Below are 18,739 nucleotides of genomic sequence, written 5' to 3'. Positions count from 1 at the left end.
GCATCAATGGCCACGGGCACCATGCCCTCCACCAAGGTTCAAAGGCAGGTCGTGAAGGAGGTACTGGGATCCCTGGACCCTGTGTCCATGGTCCTGACTGAACATCCACCCCAAGATGGCAGGTGTTGTCCACACGTGTCAGATGGGCCCTGGAGGGTGTCACATATGACGTCTGCTCTCCCAGGCCCTGTGGAGCCGACAGAGGCAGCCCCAGACCACCTCCTCCCACCTCCCACAGCCCGTGAGTCCCTGGACCCCTCTGGGTCTCGGTGTTTCTGTCTGTCCAACTAGAGTAAGAGACATCGTGCCTGATCCCTGCATCAAAAGTCAGGGAGAGAAGGCTCGAAGTTATGGTGGCCGCGACGGGCTCGTGGGGCTGCAGCATGGGGAGCTGGGGAAATGACCCGGGAGAGACGCCGCAGTTCAAGCTCACGTGAGGCCGGACCTGACAGGCCACCTCGGACACCAAAAGCTACTCGAGACGAAGTCAGCAAGGCCTTCTTAGCTGCCGTTTGTGCCACAGGCACCGACGGCGAGGCTGGATACCCAGATCCCAGGGCCCCCTCCGGACTCCAGGGAGGACCCCAGGGGCTGGCAGGTGGGACAGCACAGACCAGTGCTCAGACTCTGCTTCTGGTGCCTCTGCAGGCCACCCCCCTGCCCGCCCTGGGAGTTTCTCCTGGCCCCAAGTGATGCACAATTTCCTCTTTCTCCCCGCCCCCTCCACAGGCCCAGCCAGGCCCCACAGGAGCCCCACACTTACATCTTTTCCTGGTGACCCTTCCCGGCCAGGGGGCCCCATGGCACCAGGCTCTCCCTAAAAGGGAGAAGCAGAAACAGAACACCCGCTGTGAGGGACGAGAACACAGGAGGCCACCTGCCGAGTCTCTGCACACCTGGCAGGGAAGGAGCTGGGAGCACGGCCCACCAGGAAGAGCCCCACAGAGTCCGGGCCGGAGCAGCAGTCCGCGGGGCCCTAATGTGCCTCTCCGAGCTGCCCAATGAACGCCAGCCCCAGGGGCCGGCGAATGGGCTTGGAGTTCTGCCTCCTCGCCCGCTGACCCATCAGACATCTCAGCTTTCCCATCACTACACAGAGCACAGCAAGGGGTCAAACCGGTGGCCCCGCAAGGTTCCTTCCATTTGGGGCATCTAAAGGTCAGGGAAGAAGCCAAAGGGTAAGAGTGTGGGCTCCTGGGTCTCCCCACCTGGGATGCACCAAAGCTCCCTCCACAATAGCCCTGGGCCTGTTGCACAGCATGGGCACAACACAGCCACAAAGGGGCACCCCCACTCCAAGCTGATTGGGTCCGATAGGTCACACCTCAATGTCTGGCCTCCAGAAAGAGCATTTAGAAAAACCAGACCACGACTGGGGATGATGCTTCCCATGATGCCTGCTCTGCTATCTTCGGTCAGGGGAAGAGGTGCTACGGTGGCCTGCAGGGCCAGGAGGCCTCCGTCTCGAAGGACCAGCTCAGTCCGCCTGGGCAGACCTCCACGGCGGGACGCCCACTTACCCGGGGACCAGGTGCGCCAGAGTCGCCGGTGTGTCCCTTGAAGCCCTAGAAGAAAGAGAAGTTATTCCACCAAAAAGCAGGCTGATGAGGCGGGAACGGGCAGGCATGTGGTGTGACGGTCCAGCCGAACTCTGCCCCTTCTCACTGCGGCTCACCGGGCGCCTCCTGTTCTAGAGCCCAGGCTAGGCCAGGCCCTGGATGCTGGCTGACGGGATGATTGGGGTGCCAGGAGCAGAGCAGAAGGGCTGGTCCCACAAATGCTCCAGAGAGTCTAGAGGTCACCCTCCGTGTCTCCTGATCTCCATCTTCCTGACCTCACACCATCGGCCTACACGCCCCCCAGGCTGGCCCCTGGGGCAGATGCTTCCTTTGCAGATAACAACACTGCCTTCACTCCAGGGGCGGGTCTCGGGGTGCCTCCCTCCTTCCTGGGGCTGTGGCCGATGCCACCCAACACCCTTGTCCTGGGCCACAGTGCTGGGCCACCCTGCACAGAACAGCAGCCTGGAGACCGACTACCTAAGCCCCCAGCCCTGGGAGCTGAGTGGAAGCTGTTAGCAGAGCTGACGCGATCATCTCTAACAGCCGGATCCAGCTGATGGTGTAATAATCCCCATTTCACACAGCAGAAAGCTGAGGTTCGGGAGAGAAAAACACCTGCTCAGAGGCCCAGAGCCGCAAAGGAATCCGACTCAGATCCAGCAGGTCTGCCCAGACCCGAGGCCCTCCCTTTCTCCACTGTTCTGCTTGCCCCGTCTGGGCTTCAGCTCCTGGCTGGTGGGAATGGCCTCTCCCCACTCTCAGGATGCTGCCCACCTGCTGAGGCCCAGGGCGGTCCCGGGCAGGGTAGACTCCTCCTCACGGTGGACTCGGTGTCCTCTGCGGTCGGCACACTACGCGCCCCTTTTCCCGCTCCAGGCCCGTGCACGTGCGTCCTCCTTCCTGGCAGACCCCTTGCTCGCTGGGACATCGCTCCTGGCTGCAGGACTCCTCCCTACCAGCCTCCCGTCCCCAACTCCGTCCTCCTCACTGCTCACAGGGTCATTCTCATGCTTTGTCACGAGGCATCCCTGTCAGAGCTCTGCTCCGAGCTCCTCTAGCCCCGAGTGCCCTGGACAGCTGGTCTCCAGCCAGGGGCCGGCATGGAGCAGGGACCTGGGCGGGGCGAGTGCCCGTGCACACAGCTCAGAGAGTCGGGGGGTCCCCAGGACCTGGAGTGACTCTCCCTTGCCCAACATCTTAACTCAAGCTTTTTGGCAAATCGGGCCCTCCAGGGCCAAGGTCAAGTGCCTCCCGGCTGACCCCACCAGGCTCTTCCCTGGCCGTCTGCCCTGGTTTTAGGTCCTGGTTTGAAAAAGCAGATGAAGGCCCCACTGGGGAGAAGACCAGCCCGGGGACTGGCCACCCGAAAAGAGAGACGACCCAGCAGCCTGTCTTATGTGGAGGTTATTACCCTGGAGACGTTCTCCAGCCTGCCTCTCCTGACTTGGGGAATAAGACAGTGTGGCCTCACCCGCCTCTGGGGGGCGGGGGGGCTCTGGGGATGCTTCCCAAGCAGGAGTGGTGTCATGACAGGTGCATGCTCTCAGACAGCAGGAGAGGCAGGGGACAAAAGGAGGTCAGGAGCCCAGCCCGGCGGGTCCACTCTCCTGCTAAGCCCCCAGCTAAGTGGCTGCATTTCATGTCCTGCTTTGAGCCTTGGGGGTCTCAGCTGTAACCAGGGAGGTGCCCCCTGTGTGTTGGGCTACAATGAGGTGGAGATGAGACGCTGCCACCAGATCCAGGCCTGTCGCTCGGGTGAGCAGCCAGGAAGTGGCAGGTGGGGGACGAGGAGGAAAAGGAAGTCAGCTTGGTTTGGATCCCAGATTCAATGACTGTACCTCGGAGAAGTCAGCTTACCCCCTGGGGTCCTAACATCGTCTACAAACAGAAGAATAAAGTAGCTGCCAGGCATCGCTTTGCAGAATTAATCTACAGAAAGGGGCCTCCTGTGCCATGAAGGCTGACTTCAGAGTCAGGCCTGGGAGAGAACCGTGGCTCCCCACCTTGTAGCTGTGGATCTTGCGTGCACTACTTGTCTTCACTGGGACTCAGTTTCCACATCTGTAAATGAGGATAGAACCTACTTCTGCACAGTGGCCGTCGGCATTGAATAAGACATAAACTGTGCTCTCTGATGTTCCAAATGGGCCACTTTCCATTCCCTGGAGAGGGACAGGGCCTGCCTGGGTCCCAGCACCTTCCTCAAAGACACTAGGATCCCAAATCCAGCCAGCTCAGAGCCGGGACCCTTGTGTACTCTCATCCCATATAATCACAGACAGAAACACCAGCTGAGGAAACCTCACGTGCTGTGTCAAGCACTTGGCTGAGAACTGCACGTTCCATCGTCTCCTTTAACACATACGACTGTCCCACAGAAGGGAGACATATTCTGATCCCCGCATCATAGAAGAAGAAACAGAGGTTCAGAATGGTCCCCTGATGAAAGTTAGTAAGTGACCAAGTGAAAGCTGAACCCACATTTATCTAACTCAAAGTCTGTGTGGCTCTTCAAATCTTGGCTCCCTGACTTGCGCCCTGCCGGCCAGAAGACGCGGGTCTTCCTTCACCTCCGTGGGTGTCTAACCTCTGTCCCTGCCTCGAGGTAGGATTCCTTGCAACTCTCAACTGAGAACTGGGTCTTGCCTCAGCATGGCTCCCAGCAAATGGATCCCCATGGGTACAAGGAAAACCCTCTCCTCCAAAAAGCCAGGAACCACCATTAAAAAAATAAATAAATAACAAAAAAAAAACCCAACAAAAATAATCACTAATTCTGTATTTTCATTCCACCACAGGAAGTAGTAGTCCCCATTCTTAGATTCGCTCTCCTAGCACAACCAGGTGAAAGGCAAGGAGATTGAGGAAACAGGACATTGATTTCTGGGTTTCAGTTCCTTCTTACCGAATGCTAGCCTGGTGAGTTACTGATTTTCACAAGAAAATACATTAAGGAAATAGAAGGGGCACTTTGGTCTCCTACTTCTTGCCAGATAAGTGGGTTTTAGGATTGTCACAACAAAGAATATATTTTTTCTAAAAACAAATTTATGGAATTATGTAAACAATTTTTCAATTATGAAAAAGTAAGCATTTAGTAAAAAACAAAACAAAACAAAAACCAACCCCAAAATACAGAAAATACAGAAAAACCATCTATGTATGTTTATATGTACATGACAAGCCTGGCAGCTGGAAATAGATTGACATATAAACAGAAATGTCAGAATTCATACAGAGGAAAGAGAATTCATACAGACTTCATGCACACATTCCTAAGATCTAGATAGAATACATGGAAATGTTAACAGAGCTTTACCTCCGTGTTCAGAGTTCCAAGTAACTCTATATTATTCTCCGTAACATTATTTTTCTTATTATTTTTGTATTATTACCACCCTTGTCATTGGTATACAATGAGAATGGGTTACTTTTATAACTGGGGAGGGGAGACCTTTAGCCATGGAAAGTGTTCAGAACTATGATTCATTTTTAGGTCCCATCATCCAGAAAAAGCCCATCAAAATCATACCAAATAGGTTAAGAACAAAGAATACTTAGAATAACAACGTGGCAACAACGGCTGCAATTTTGAAAATACGTTTCGCAGCCACGCTCTTGGAAGAACTGAATTTATTACTCTGTAGGAGCACTGATGCCTTGGAAGAGAGGGGCTTCTGGAAATCCGGGGTTGGGTGGGCACAGTGCACGAGCCGCGGGGCTGACGGCTGCGTTCTACCACGGACAACGTGCACGTGCACGCACACACACACACAGACACACACACGCACAGACACACACACAGACGCATACACGCACAGACACACACGCAGACGCACACACGCGCGCACTGGCACTTACAGGTGGGCCTCGGGCTCCCTCCAGTCCCGGCAGACCTGGCTCTCCCATTTTGCCCTGAGAGTAAAGAAGAGCTTGGTGAGACCGTTATAAGGATCTTTCCGCTCTGCACCTGGGCGTCACGCACGGCGTTAGCGTTTCCGTCCGCCAGTCTCTGACCCCGGCCGACCCCTCCGTGGGCGCTCTGCTCCACCGCGGGGCACGCCGATCACCCCCGCGGACCCAGCTACTGTGCTTCTCAGACTGTGCTGGTCACACAGGCGTGGACTCTGCACCCAGGGCTCCTGGTGGCCCCTGACAGTCCTTAGAAGCGTTCTGGTCTGGATGCAGAGTTATGCAGACATCCTAGTCAGGAACGACTCTGTGCCCATTCACAGAAGAGCCTCAGGGCAGCCATCGACTACTGCATGGGACGCCAGGGGCCACTGAGGCTCGAAGAAGGTAGTGCCTCACCGAGTGAATGAACGGCACAGCCGGCCTGAATCCCAGCTTCGTTCACGAGCCCGAAGGATGCCTTTCTCGCCCAGCAGCTGCCATGGACAGGACTGCGTCTACCCCTCCTTTCTCCAGCCCAGCTTGTCCAAACTCTGTGAAGTTATGGGGACCCTGGGGCTATTCAAAGTCCACACCACCAGCGTCCCGGGGCTGCCCTGAACAGATTCAGCCACGAGCCAGTGAGAGACTGGGTGCTGGGTCCAGGCGATGCGGTCGGTGTGGGGGTGTGGACGGGCAGGGAGGGGTGACCAGGCCTGTCTGACCGATGGAAGATGAGGCGGCACTCGACCCCTGTGTGATCTTGGGTGTCCCCTCCCTTCCCTGGATCTGTTCTCGTGGCCAACTCAGCACAGTCGCCCTCGGCTCCGTGACTGGGTGCGCACCACCTAGCTTGCCTCCCCCACCTTCCACAGTCAACTGACATGGCCATCATTGGTCCAAGTCACCGGCAGGAAAACGATAACGTGAGCTACTCTTGAGGGATTTCCCCATTCTAGACACAAAACGAGCGCCTCGCACAGTAAGTCGGTGAGTCCTCACTACAACCCAGTGAGGGAGGCATCGCTGTTATCCGCCGGGCAAAACACTGAGGCATAGAGAGGTTAAGTGATCTGCTCAAGGTCACACTGCTGGGGTTCTAATCCGGGTATTTTGGCTTCAAAGTCTCCATACATCATTCTACACCATAATCATGGTTCAAACGCCTCCTAAAAAAGATTACACAACAGGCAACTCAAAAATTGCCTGTGTGTCTACAGATCTACCTATCCACAACCAGTCCTCCATCCATCATCTACCTACCTACCTGTCTACTGTGCTCTGTCTGTCCATCCACGTCCCTGACACGTAGGAACTGGAAGGGCTACGCCAACATGAAGACAAGCTACCTACTATCGGTAGCGAATGCTTCTTCCCAGGCAAGTCCCCTTGGCTCACCCGGGAGGACACCTGTCAGCGCTGAACAGTTCCCGCCCAGGCTGATGGCTGTGCATAGATCAGCCTTCGGGGTACGTGACACTGAGGTGTGCAAGTTAATGTGCGGGTTACTGCCTCCCGGAGCAATCCCCAATGTCCAAAGGGCTTCGAGTCTCTGGACGGATGAAGAGCCTGGCCGGGGTAGGAGCAGGACGGCAAGTGTGCTCCTCACGACTTCTAAGAGGGTCTCCAGCGACCGTGGCCCATCTGCCTGCCCGAGGGGCTCACTCACTCGCCTGAGGTCCACGGCTTGCTTTCTCTCTTTGTCTCATTTCCTCCTGCCCCCGGTGCTTCCTGGCGCTGCTTGCCAAAGCCCTCACTTGCAACAAATCCTGCTACCTTGGGATCCGATGCCACTCATTCCTACGCCAACGTCCCAAGCAGTTCGGACAGAGAGGACTTCACACTGGCCACAGGCGGCGATTCCAGAATGGGTGCCTGGAGCGCTCTGGAATGTCTCTAGGTGGGAACTGCTGAGCCACCTCTTCCAGCAGGACCAGCTCTGCCTCTTCAGGGACTGATGTCCCCTTGCGTGCCAAGAACAGACCTGGTCTCTTACTGCTCTATGCCCGAGGTCTGCCTGGAGGAGGTGATCCATAAACAGACCAAATGAAGACCACGGGCCCCAGTCCTCCCGTACCCTAAACGTCAGCTCTCAGAATAACACGCCCGCCGAGAAGCTGACTTCTAGTTCTGCGATACGGACCTCTGGGGTCAGCCTCCGGGGCAGGAGTCCTGGCAGCTTCAGTGACCCGCTGTGGGACCTCGGCCGGCCACTTAACCTCACTGTGCACTTCCTCATCTGGGGCAATAATGACACCAGGCCTCATGGGGATTTTCTGGGGATAACCGTGGAAAACGTAAGCAAGCATCAGTACCCCAGCCCGAGGTGGGGACCCGGTGGAAATATCTGTCCTCTCTCCCCTCCCACATCCACATCCCACTAACTGCCGTGTGCCCGCCACGGGCCGGCCCGCTGGGACTCAGCCTCCAGCGGCTTGGCAGGTGCTTCAGGCTCGGCTCGCTGCCACGAGCACTTTCCTTCACTCTCAGCAGTGTCTCCCCGTTCCGGCATCTGGCGAGCGGTGAGAAATGTTTAAGAAGGTGCTTCTGGCAAGTCGCATAAGACTCAGAATGAGTCGTAACAGCTGATGACCAGACAAATTAAATGGGACGTAAACCTCGCGGCAGAAACTTTTACGTTGTCCCACCTCGTGGCGCTAAGGGCGCTGCAGCTCTGACCTCCCCGGGGGTCACGGCCAGGGGTGCCGTCAGAAAGGGATTCGCGGACGAAATTAACGGTGAGACGAGCCCGATGCCTTCTACCATTTCTCCCCTCGTGGGACTCTCCGGCAGCTCTGCCAGGTTGCTATTGGGACTCTCGTTCTATTGAAAAAGCGTCTGGGAAACTCTGCTGGACCCACCCCGGGGCCCCCGAGCCGGGCTGGAGTGGAGCCAGCGCCGGCAGCCAGGGGCTTCTGGCTGCGGTTGTCGTTTTGGCATAAAATATTTCAGTTCATTTTAAATTACACGTTATCAGCAAGCGATGCCTACACATGGCTCCACAGTAAAACGATTCACTACGGAGCCCAAATTTGCCTTTGCGACCCTGCGGTCCTTCAGCCCAGAATCACCTTCCCGCGGGTGGTGACGACAGTTAGAGGTGTTTTGGGAGCCCCCAGCCGTCATTATGCAAACACTAGAAAAATACAGGAAGGCCTGCTTTTACATAAAATAGAGCCGGCCAGGCCGAGCACACTGCTCTGTACCTTTGCTCTTTTACTTATCAATGTATCTCCAAGGAGGTTCATGGCAGTGCCTGGAGGACATCCTCCTCCTTCCCCGGGGCTGCTTAGAATGCAAACGGCTACGCCCCATCACTAACCAGTCTCCTACTGGGGGGCCTGTGGGGAGCCAGGTCTCGAACCCTACACACCACCTTCCAGCTTCCCCTCGAGCCTCAGGCTGTGGAAGGGACCTGGGGAGACAGACGTGTGTCACCACCGGCCCTGACAACCCACAGGAGGGAGAGCAGAGACCAGCTGTGGCAGGACCACGATGAGGTCACAGATCCGCGTGTGCAGAAAGCCCTCCCTCTTCCAGCCGACAGCCACCGAGGCGGAGACGCGCTCGCGGGCACGCGGTCCGCCTCACTGGGTGTCCCACACAGGGGACATTCAAGAATAAGGAGAAAGGGAAAACAAAACAATCCCTCAGGCTCTGGGCCAGAATTGAAGAAAAGGTAAACTCCCATACCTGGAGGTGGGGGGGAGAAGCCCAGGGTTTCTGTGGGGATAACGGGCTTCCGGGCACTAGATTCTCACACCAGCGGGGGCTCACCTGCCCCAGCTCCCCTCCCGTGTGAACGGGATAGAGGTTGCACGGGGCAGGAAGAGAAAACGCGGAGGACAGGTAGAAGCCCTGGGATCAGGTTCCGATTCTGTCACCGGCCCGTCCTGTGACTTTGGGTCCGTCGCTTCACCTCCCTGAGCCTCGGTTTTCTCGGCTGTATAATGGGGACAGCAGTGTTCACACTGCAGGGCTGTCAGGACAAATTAGTGAAGTAACTGTTACTACGCCCGCGTCCCAGCAGCTCCTCGACACAGGCCCGTTGCTGCTGAGAGACTGCTAGGTGCGCCCGTACGACAGTAGGAAGTTCAGAGTCCCTTACCGGCTCTCCAGGGGGGCCAGGTTTTCCGTCTCTGCCCGCTTTGCCTTCTTCCCCCTGCAAGAGAATCAAATTAAAGGTCATCTCCGGCCGAAGGTGCTGGGAGGAAAGACGGGGTTCTGCCGGAAGCGCACGCCTGGCGCACGGTCACAGCCACACTTAAGGGCTCCGGGGCGTGTCCACAGACGACTGGCTTGACTGCGTGGTTCCTTCCCAACACCGCAGGTCGGCTCTGATCTCAGACCCGCAGTGCCTGGCACAGAGTGGAAAAGCAGTGACTTGCAACGGCATCATCATGAGAGCCGCTGATCTAAAGAAGCCCGGGGCTAGACACTTCCTGAAGTCAAACTTAGGGCAACAGCGCCTCATGGCTGGGCCTCCTGGACTGAACGCAGCCATGAGGGGGTAAGGACGCGGCTTCGGATGGTGAGGAGACCGGATGCAGGAGAGCGCGGGGCACAGCCCCGGGAACACACGGGGGCTCAGAGAATGACCGCGGGGATTCTGCGTGGGTTACAGAACGGCCGTGGACGCTTGGCCGTTCTTTCCCTGAAATCTAGCTGTGTTTCCCCCTCCCTGTAGCCAACCTTGCGTTAATCTAAGAGACTAGTATTCTTTAGGAGTCTTTGCCAATGGGAGAATGATGCTGTGCAAGGGCTATGACAGCACACAGGCTTGGATTCCAATCCTGGGCCACCTGCCCTGGGTGGGGTCTGGGAAAAGAAAGCCACAAGGCAGCAGGGCAGAGGGGAAACTGAGTCAAACCAGGCAAGGTTCGAGCCCCGCCTGCACTACTAGGCATATGATGTTGGGCAAGTTACTAGTGTGCTTGGCTCCTCAGTGCCCTTCTCCTAAAAAGCGATGCCAATCCTGCCCTGCCGAGTCGCCCGGGCAGCCCAGAACTCATGCTTCTGCTTGCAGAGCAAACCAGGCATCGGTCAATGGTGCCAGCCACGGGGATGCTCCCGCTGCTGCAGGTGCTCATAAAACCGAGTGTGGTTCCTCACAAGTGCCTTCAGCGTCAGGGTTTTGGCACTGCTGGAAAGCCACTGGGGACAGGAATCGAAGTTTACTGCTGGCTGATGCTCAGTGGCTCCTGAACTCTCCACGAGTGCTGCTCCTGCCGTAGCCGCCCTGACCAGCTACACCGGCAGGGCTGCTGGGGGGGTCAGGCTACGTGGATCCTCTTCCACATTCTTTTTTCCCAGAGAAGCAGAGAGAGTGGGGGAGGGGCAGAGGGAGAGACAGAATTCCAAGCAGGATCCACACCCAGCGCAGAGCCCATCGCAGGGCTCAATGCCACGACCCTGAGATCATGACCTGAGCCAAAACCTTGAGTCAGACGCTCAACCGATGGAGCCCCCCACCCCCAGGTGCTCCTGCACTGATCCTCTTTTCAGTTAAGAGTCCGGTTCCCGACACCACTTCCCGTGCATGCAACAGTGGCCCGTGCGTGGAAGACAAAGTCGATGCCACAGGAGGAGACCAGGGGCCGACCAGCAGGCTCTGGCTGGAGGCCAGCAGGAGACCCCAGGACTCCTGGCGCACACACGCGGTCCCCGGGAGCGGCACAAGGGCCACTGGGGGAAACGCAAAGGTGGGCGGAGGGTGGCCAGTCGAATCCTGCGAGAAGGAAACGCGGCTCTGCGGGAGGGTAGGGCTGCCCCGAGCCCACAGGCTGCTGACACCTTCAACATCTCAGGGCCTGTTTCTGCACCTTCAGTGAGTTGTAGGGACGCTCCCACATCATGCAGGCAGAGGAATATAGAGGGTCTTTCTGGTACAGAGCGTGGTGCATAGCTGACGCTTAAGAAAAGATAGGGTGTGTTATTCTACTTTGGGAAAGCTCATGTGGGTGCTCAGTGAGGGCCAGCGAAAGGTTTCACTGCGCCCCTCCCAGCCCCTCCCAGCCGTGGAAGCCACTTCTTCACGTTCAGCATTTCTTCTAACCCGTTCCTGTACGGAAATACGTCTGGGTCGTTTATAAGTTGCTCCTTTTACCCGAAATGCCTTCTTCCTGCCCTTTCTCATCCTTCCTCGCCTAGCCTACTTGACCTTGAACACTCCCCTTGAGTGTCAGCTCCCCAGCTACCCCTCCGGATCTGGCTTGGGTATCCGCCCCTGGGCTCTGTGGCCCCCTAGGCCCCCCTGCGTCACAAGCACATCACATCTTGTGTCAGTGGTTGCTTCCTTTTCTCTTTGGCTTCTCCATGAGACCCCAGGCTGCACGCCGGCAGGGATGAGGGCTGGGTCCGTCCGGTACCTTGAACGCTGGCCTGGGTCAGTACTTGGTGCTATGCTGGCGAGGGGTGGCACAGGTGGACAGACATGAACAGGTGTGTGGGGCTGCACGCCCTCAGTGCTGTGACGGCCCAGGGGCTGAGGGCTCCTGGAACACAGCACGGAGTTCTACCTAAGCCACTGGGGAGGCTCGGGGTGCCTCCTGGAGAACAGAACGTCCAGCCGGGACCTTGGGATGAGCGGCTGAGGGGGCCCAAGGCATGGGATATATGCATTAACGTGCGGAGAGCTCCCTGCATGGGGCTTGCCGGGCGGTGAGCACCGTGCACAGGAAAGCTCTGATGGGTCTTACTGTCCGGGCAGAGGGGGAGAGAGCGTTTCTGAGACAGGAATGCTGTGAAAGGAGCAAAGCAGTTCAGAGTGGCTGGGAGTGGGGGTGGGGTGAGGGACAGGAACGCAGGGTCCATTCATGGGCACCAGGGAGGCACACACCCAGGCTTGGCTCAGGTCTCAGCCCCAGCACGGGGTCGGCATCGTATGCACAGTCACAGCAAAGGCCAGGTCTCTCTTCTCCTGAGCCCGAGGACTTCAGTGATAAGGGGTCAGCACAAAAGCCAAACCCGGATTTTCTCTCCCTAGCTTTACCACCGCTGGAATGAAATCAGTCAATTCTTCCCAGCTGCCTGAACAGGCGAGGCTACTGGGCTGCAGTTTAGACCAAAGGGGTTTCACATCCCAGCCCGTGTTTTCAGGTCCGAGCACCCCGCACAGTTTACTCAACCTCGGGGGCGCGTGGCTGTAGGGAGCACTACCGATGGTGCCCGTGGAATGCCTCCTCGCCGGGTGGGGCACTTGTCAGATACTCTAGGAGGAAGGGCTCTCCCACAGCAGTTCGTTCATCCACCTGTTTCTGTAATTAATATTTGCTGGGTGTTCATTATGTGTGGGAAGCAAAAACCTGGTCTTCCAGGAGCCAAGACCTAGAGCATCGCCCTGATTAGCAGGCACTCCACCATAATGTCCCTGGGTCTGGCAAACAGCAGGCTCCTAAACAGAGTTTGCTGAATGAGCAAACCGATCAATGAATAATGGAGGAGGTGGTCACTGATCAAACCATTACACCAATAAAGATGTGACAACAGCTGAGATAGGCACTCAGGAAAAAGAAAAAGAAACTAGGAGAGCCTGCCCTAGCCTGGGGGGAGGGGGGGCGGGGGAGCAGAGAAAACTTCCTAGGGCTGATGCCTGAGATAAGTGGGAAGAACCAAAGGCATCTACTGGTGCAAGACGTGATGAAGGGGCAAGGGGCATTCTGGGTAGACAGAAAGGCATGTGCCAAAGTTCTGTGGTAGGGAGAGGCGAGGATGCAGAGCATTTTAGGAACCAGAAGGAAGCCAGCACGTCTCCAATAAAACACACCGTTACGCAGGGCAGGGGTGTGGGGCTGTGGCCCGTAGCGGCCCCAGCAGTCGGCCCAGGCCAGACCACAAGCCCCACAGGGATTCATACTCCACGGAGAAGGTAGCACGTGGCCTCTCTGCGCCCGTCTTATTAGTAACACCGTGAAGAGCTCCCCCCACGGAGAGGTTTATTGGATGTAAAAGTCCAGAACAGTATTTATAGAAAGTAATTTGGCAGTTATGTATCAAGAACCTCAGACAATATTGTGCCCGACAAGTAGACCCCACCTTTCTGGACCATCGTACAGAAAACGGGAAAGCACCAGGCATGCGAACTAGCTTATTACAGTCTTTTTCCAATAACCGTGTGATTTCTGTGGCAACAGAGGAGTGATCACATATATTATGGTATATTTATGGGGTAGAGTGTATGTAAAATTTAATGAGCTCATGAACATTTAACATCAGTGTGGGGAGCAGGAGCTGTTTCTATCATCAGAGAGAATCGTCAGAGCTGTGCACATGTGTGCGTGGGCTAGCTCAACTCTGTACCTACATGGACGTGTGTGTGTGGACAGCAGGAAACGCTATCTACACAAGTCAGCAACACCTGTTGCATGAGACAATGGGGTTTACACTGACCCCAACCAAAACCGTACTTGGCTTTGGTTAGGGATTATCCTCACTTTCTGGAGCACTGGAAACTCCCCTAAAAACCATGCATTGTTTTAACAGTTTGTTTAACAAACAAAAATAGATTTGTTTGCCCATTTTTGTAGTGGAGAAACCAGGCATTTTTTGTTTGTTTGTTTGTTTGTTTGTTTTTGTAATGCCACTTACTGGGATTCCGGGTAATCCAGATGGGCCTTGGGGGCCAGGAGGACCTTCCTTCCCCTAAAAGATCCAAGACAGAAAAACACCATTAAATCTCAGATCGGCTTTTCTGGAAGTACGTGATTTCACGTAGAATTGCCTTCATGGGCTGGAAGGGGTCTTTGGTGGGAAGCAACAGGTGCTTCCGCCTCTTGGCTTTCTAGGCACGTCTCCCTCCCTACCCCCCACAGGGAGGTGCCCCGGACAGAGCACAATCACGTGGGTGGGTGGGCAGACAGGGGCTCATTTTGGCTGTATGACATAGACTCGGGGGGAATTAAAGTAGGAAAAGTCTAGGGGGAGAAGATATTCAGGTTTGGGGGTCCACAAGACTTGGGTCCAGCTCTACACTCTGTCCCTACACTGCCTGAAATTCGGTTCCTCATCATGCGGCCCAAGACCAGAGCATCTGGGGCTGTTGTGCACACAGGACCCAAAGCAAGTGAAAAGGTGACCAGTACCTGAACAGACAGTCTATTATTACCATCCTCTTGTCTGGAGGATTCCAAACTTTTTACCATCGGTAGGTCGCTTTTAGTATGTCTTTCCCCCATGATACAGAGCTTGTGTTTTCAAAGACTGTTTGCCCAACCGCACTAACTCATACTTCTTTCTCCATTTTATTCACCAAAGATGCACGTCACTGCCAACCAAGGCTACTACATCAGATGACATCATCGGTGCCATCACTTCTATCTGGATGGACATTCTGACGTCATCTGTGTCTCTACCATAATCAGAGGCCCTGACGACTTCACAATCTCTCCCATCACTGTTCCTTCTGCAATAAAATGCTGGCATCAGGTTTTACATTCTCATCTACAGGCCACACCAAGTGACATATTCGTAAGGGTTGTGATGTTAGCTTCTTGCAAAAAAAGCAAAAAGCAAAACTACTTTGACATTTAATTCACCTTTATGCAGATCTTATATATCATCCCGTCAAAAGTGTCCATTCGGGAGACCCAAAGCACACTTCCTTTATGAAGTGTTACCTAAACTCGGTAAAAACTCCACAACTGAGTTTTATTTCCACCCTGAAGAAAACGGAAGATAATAGTCACACGTCATGAAGAGATGAGAACTTTTCTCATCACCCTGGGAATGGATGACGATTAGACCACGTCGAGGTTGGGGGTTGACTACTCCTTTGTTAAAATGTTTTCTCAAAAGGAGTAGCACTTGATGCAGTCATGTTGAAGGGTTTTCTTTAACTTTAGAAACTGGAATGCTCAGGTCCCGCGTTTGCCCTGACAACAATTTGGTATGCCCTGCGTCTCTGTAACGTGACAACCCATGATATCTGAGGTTGCCTGGACACAGCGCCACTTAGACCAACATGAAATAACAACAGGAAAGCAAAACCATCCACCACCTCCCATTTCACAGAACCTACAAACGTGCAACCAAGGAGATATTTTGGGTCCACATGGGACAAGTACTCAGTCATCATTAGGGATCTTTGAATACGGATAATAGAGCTCCCCGGATTCCTTCCTGAATGTCTACTCTTCCAAAGACCCCAGGGATGGAGCCACCGTTGGTCAGCAAACGGCAGCCCTCTGCTGTTTCTGCAAATAAAGTTTTATCAGAAGCCTTTTGTTGACCTGTGGCTGACTTCGCCTTACCACAGCAGGGCTGAGTTTTTCCAACAGAGACCACATGGCCCATGACACGGACATATTTACTGTTTAGGAATTTTTTGCTTCTATCAGAGGATGCACAAGGGGTCCACATGTTTGTTCTTAAACCTGTTTGCATTGTGGAAGTCGTAGTTTGCTATGGAAATTACACAGTTTAATTATTCATTAGGCAACCCCATTAAACTTAGGTGGACAAAGAAAAAGAATGATCTTTAAGTGAGGACTAAAAAATACGTTATAAGGACGACTCACGATCCAGACCGCTGTGGCAGGATAGGTATGAAAGGTTAGGAAAAAACATCCTAATGATCCAGGATCCAGGATTCCACATTCAAATCGTCCCACAGGTGCTGTTATATTCTCAAACCATGCTTAAGCAGGGCAGCAAATAGTGACTGGGGAGATATTCCTGTCACAAGGATAATGACATGAGATCCCACGCTGAGGACCCAAAGTCAAGGAAGGTTGTCATTCCATGTTGAAAAGATCGGGTCCTGGATTGTATGTTCCAATTCAAAATATAATGGAAATGTTTTCAGTTTGTATGTATCTTTCTTTTTTTTTAACCTCATCCCAGTTAGCGTTCTTTATTTCTTTTTTTAACTACCAACACTCGTTACTTACGCTAAGAAGATCTGGAGGATATTCTGGTTAGTTGTATACAGTGAAGTAACGGGACCCCAGACAGCTCCAAGCCTGGCTGTCGCTTGCCTCAGGGTCCCCCACGACAGAATCGATGTCTCATTCAATACAGTTTGATTCCCAAGTACCTGAGGATTCCTGTCTGGGTCCCACATCTGATTCTCCTTGGGCCAACAGTTCATTTGTTTTATTTGTTTGTTTGGGTTTTAGTCCATTGGTTTTTACTGGGGAGATCCTTTGCTGTCTGAGAATCGGTAAACAGCAGGTGGGCTTCTTGGACAGGACTGGCCAGATGAGGAAGGAAAGACCATCCACGTGGCTGGGAATTTTCAACCTCAACACCCCTGCGGCCCACCCCGACCACCCCACACCGCGGGTCAATGTGGAACCGAGGGAAGAACACGGAGTTGGGAGTTTCCCAGCTGACTTCACTCTGGACCTGGAACTGATTTCCTGTGTGGCTTTGGACCAGAGACCCAGTCCCACTGGGCTTTGTCCTCCTAGTCCCAGGAGGGGGAAGCTGTCCCAGCGGCTCCCTCAAGTGCTCTTGGCACTGGAGTCCAGACATCCCTGGGCAGGGCTGACCTGCTCACCAACCAGCTTGGAGTGTGACCCCTTTCTTACTTCTCTTCCCTCTTTGGAACACTTGGCTAACAGGGGGGTCCTCCTGCCCGATGTGCCTGGGAGGCATGCCGTAGCCTCGGTGTGGGTCAGCGCCAGCCTCTCCACTCCCCTCTCCCTGTCGGGAGAGAACCACACTGGCTGGGGCCTGGGTGAGCTGGTTGTTAACGGAATCCTGGAATCACAGATCGCCACGTCATTCGTCCAAACCTGTATGTTTGAGGCAAGACACCAGGGCACCAACAGAAAGCAGCCCCTCCTGCGGCTTCCTTGCAAGGCCCTTGCTGAATACTGGGTGTGAGTGAGCCACGGAGGTGGGGAGGCCCGGGGCAGGGCTGGCACACACCTGGGTTCTGGGACGCCCAAACAGACTCAAGGCAGGTCCGGTCCAGCAAGGAACTTACCGGCAGCCCTTGGACTCCTGGAGGGCCAGCAGCGCCAGCAACTCCGTCCGCTCCCTGAGGATGACAGAGCGGGACGTCAGCGGCAGAATCATGAGTGTCTCTTTGTGCCCAGAGCCCGGGGAGCACAAAGGTACGAGCCGAGCCCCTCCCCAGCAGCTGGAACCCTAAGTACTCCCGGGGGCTTCTGCCCTCCCCAGCAGGCAGGGCTGGCCTCTGGGAACAGAAAGATGCTGGGAGCACGGCAGCCACATTGCACAAAGGACCAGAGCATCCACAGTCATCCCTAGGACAATGGGACAGGGTCGCACTTCAGAGTGGACGTTTTCAGCTAATATCAGAGAACATTTAGGGACAGAGGCAAAAACAAATGACTGGATTTATGGTCCAGGTCAATAGGGAAGGCACGTGGTTGTGTCAGCTCAAGGATGGGAAATGCACAGAGAGATCCAGGAAGAAGGAGCTCTACACAGGCGAGTACAGCAGAGTGAGCCCAGACTTGCCCCCCTCCCTGCGGGCTCTCTCCAGGGCTGCTCCCCCTGCCTGCAATCCAGTCCCCCTGGGCTCAGAGCTCATAGCCTGCCCTCCTCCCAGCTCAGTGAGAAATTACCTGCCTCCCAAATTGAAAACCCAAGTCCCTGCCCCTCCTAATAACGCCTTTATGCCCTTCCTAGCCTTTGCCTCTGACATCCTAGGGTTCGTTGATTATTTGCTTTACTGGGAACGACAACGGTGCCTTGGAGCTAGCGGGGGCTCACTCGTTCTTAAATAAATGAGTAAAGGAAAAGCTGGGCTGGCTGGCAGATGGGGCAGAGAGTCTTTAGACGAACCAATACACTGCTTCTTTCTAGCTTTGGGCAAGTGGTAGAAGAGGTTTAACGTCAGTTTCCTCGTCGGTAAAGGGGAGAAGTGACATGATTGCCCAGGCTGTAAGGAGGGTTAGGAGGCATTGCCTGCAGTGTGCTTAGCACAGAACAGAGTGTGTCGGTTGGGGTGCACCCTCCCAGAGCCAGATCCTGGGTCCATATCCTGCTTCTCCACTTTATTTTACTCCTCTGCGTCTCTCAGATCCTTTGTGCACTGGAGAGAAAGAGAGGACCTATTTCACTTGAATTGTTGAGAGGACTCAGTAAGGTCCTACATAGAAAGAGCCAGCCAGCACTGGCACTCTCTAAGGGCTTTCCCTAAAGTGTTCTCTGTTATCACAGACACTCACAACAGTGGTGGGTCTATTGGCCTGCCCAAGACCGCAAGCATTGCAGATATGGACGAAGTATGGGGGGACAAATAAGCAAGATCTCGCAGTACCTTACTGATGATACCTATCCAGCAGCTTTTAGGTTTTTTACATACACTTACG

At 54.7% G+C, this 18,739-nt stretch overlaps 1 protein-coding gene across 1 annotated transcript in view; it reads right to left on the bottom strand.

Moving 5' to 3' along the window:
- COL22A1 (collagen type XXII alpha 1 chain) overlaps positions 1 to 18,739 on the bottom strand; it is a gene marked incomplete at its 5' end in the record, with an annotated part of 228,133 nt that overhangs the window by 21,270 nt on the left and 188,124 nt on the right. The window contains 6 exons of the mRNA XM_080800193.1: positions 764 to 817; positions 1,521 to 1,565; positions 5,424 to 5,477; positions 9,562 to 9,615; positions 14,040 to 14,093; positions 17,383 to 17,436. Of these exons, the coding sequence (XP_080656319.1) occupies positions 764 to 817; positions 1,521 to 1,565; positions 5,424 to 5,477; positions 9,562 to 9,615; positions 14,040 to 14,093; positions 17,383 to 17,436 (315 nt within the window). The remainder of the gene's footprint in view (positions 1 to 763; positions 818 to 1,520; positions 1,566 to 5,423; positions 5,478 to 9,561; positions 9,616 to 14,039; positions 14,094 to 17,382; positions 17,437 to 18,739) is intronic.

This window comes from Martes martes (genome assembly GCF_963455335.1).
Source record: "Martes martes genome assembly, chromosome: 4".
NCBI lineage: Eukaryota > Metazoa > Chordata > Mammalia > Carnivora > Mustelidae > Martes > Martes martes.
Note: the sequence above shows the minus strand (reverse complement) of the source record. Positions and strands in the feature narration are given on the sequence as shown.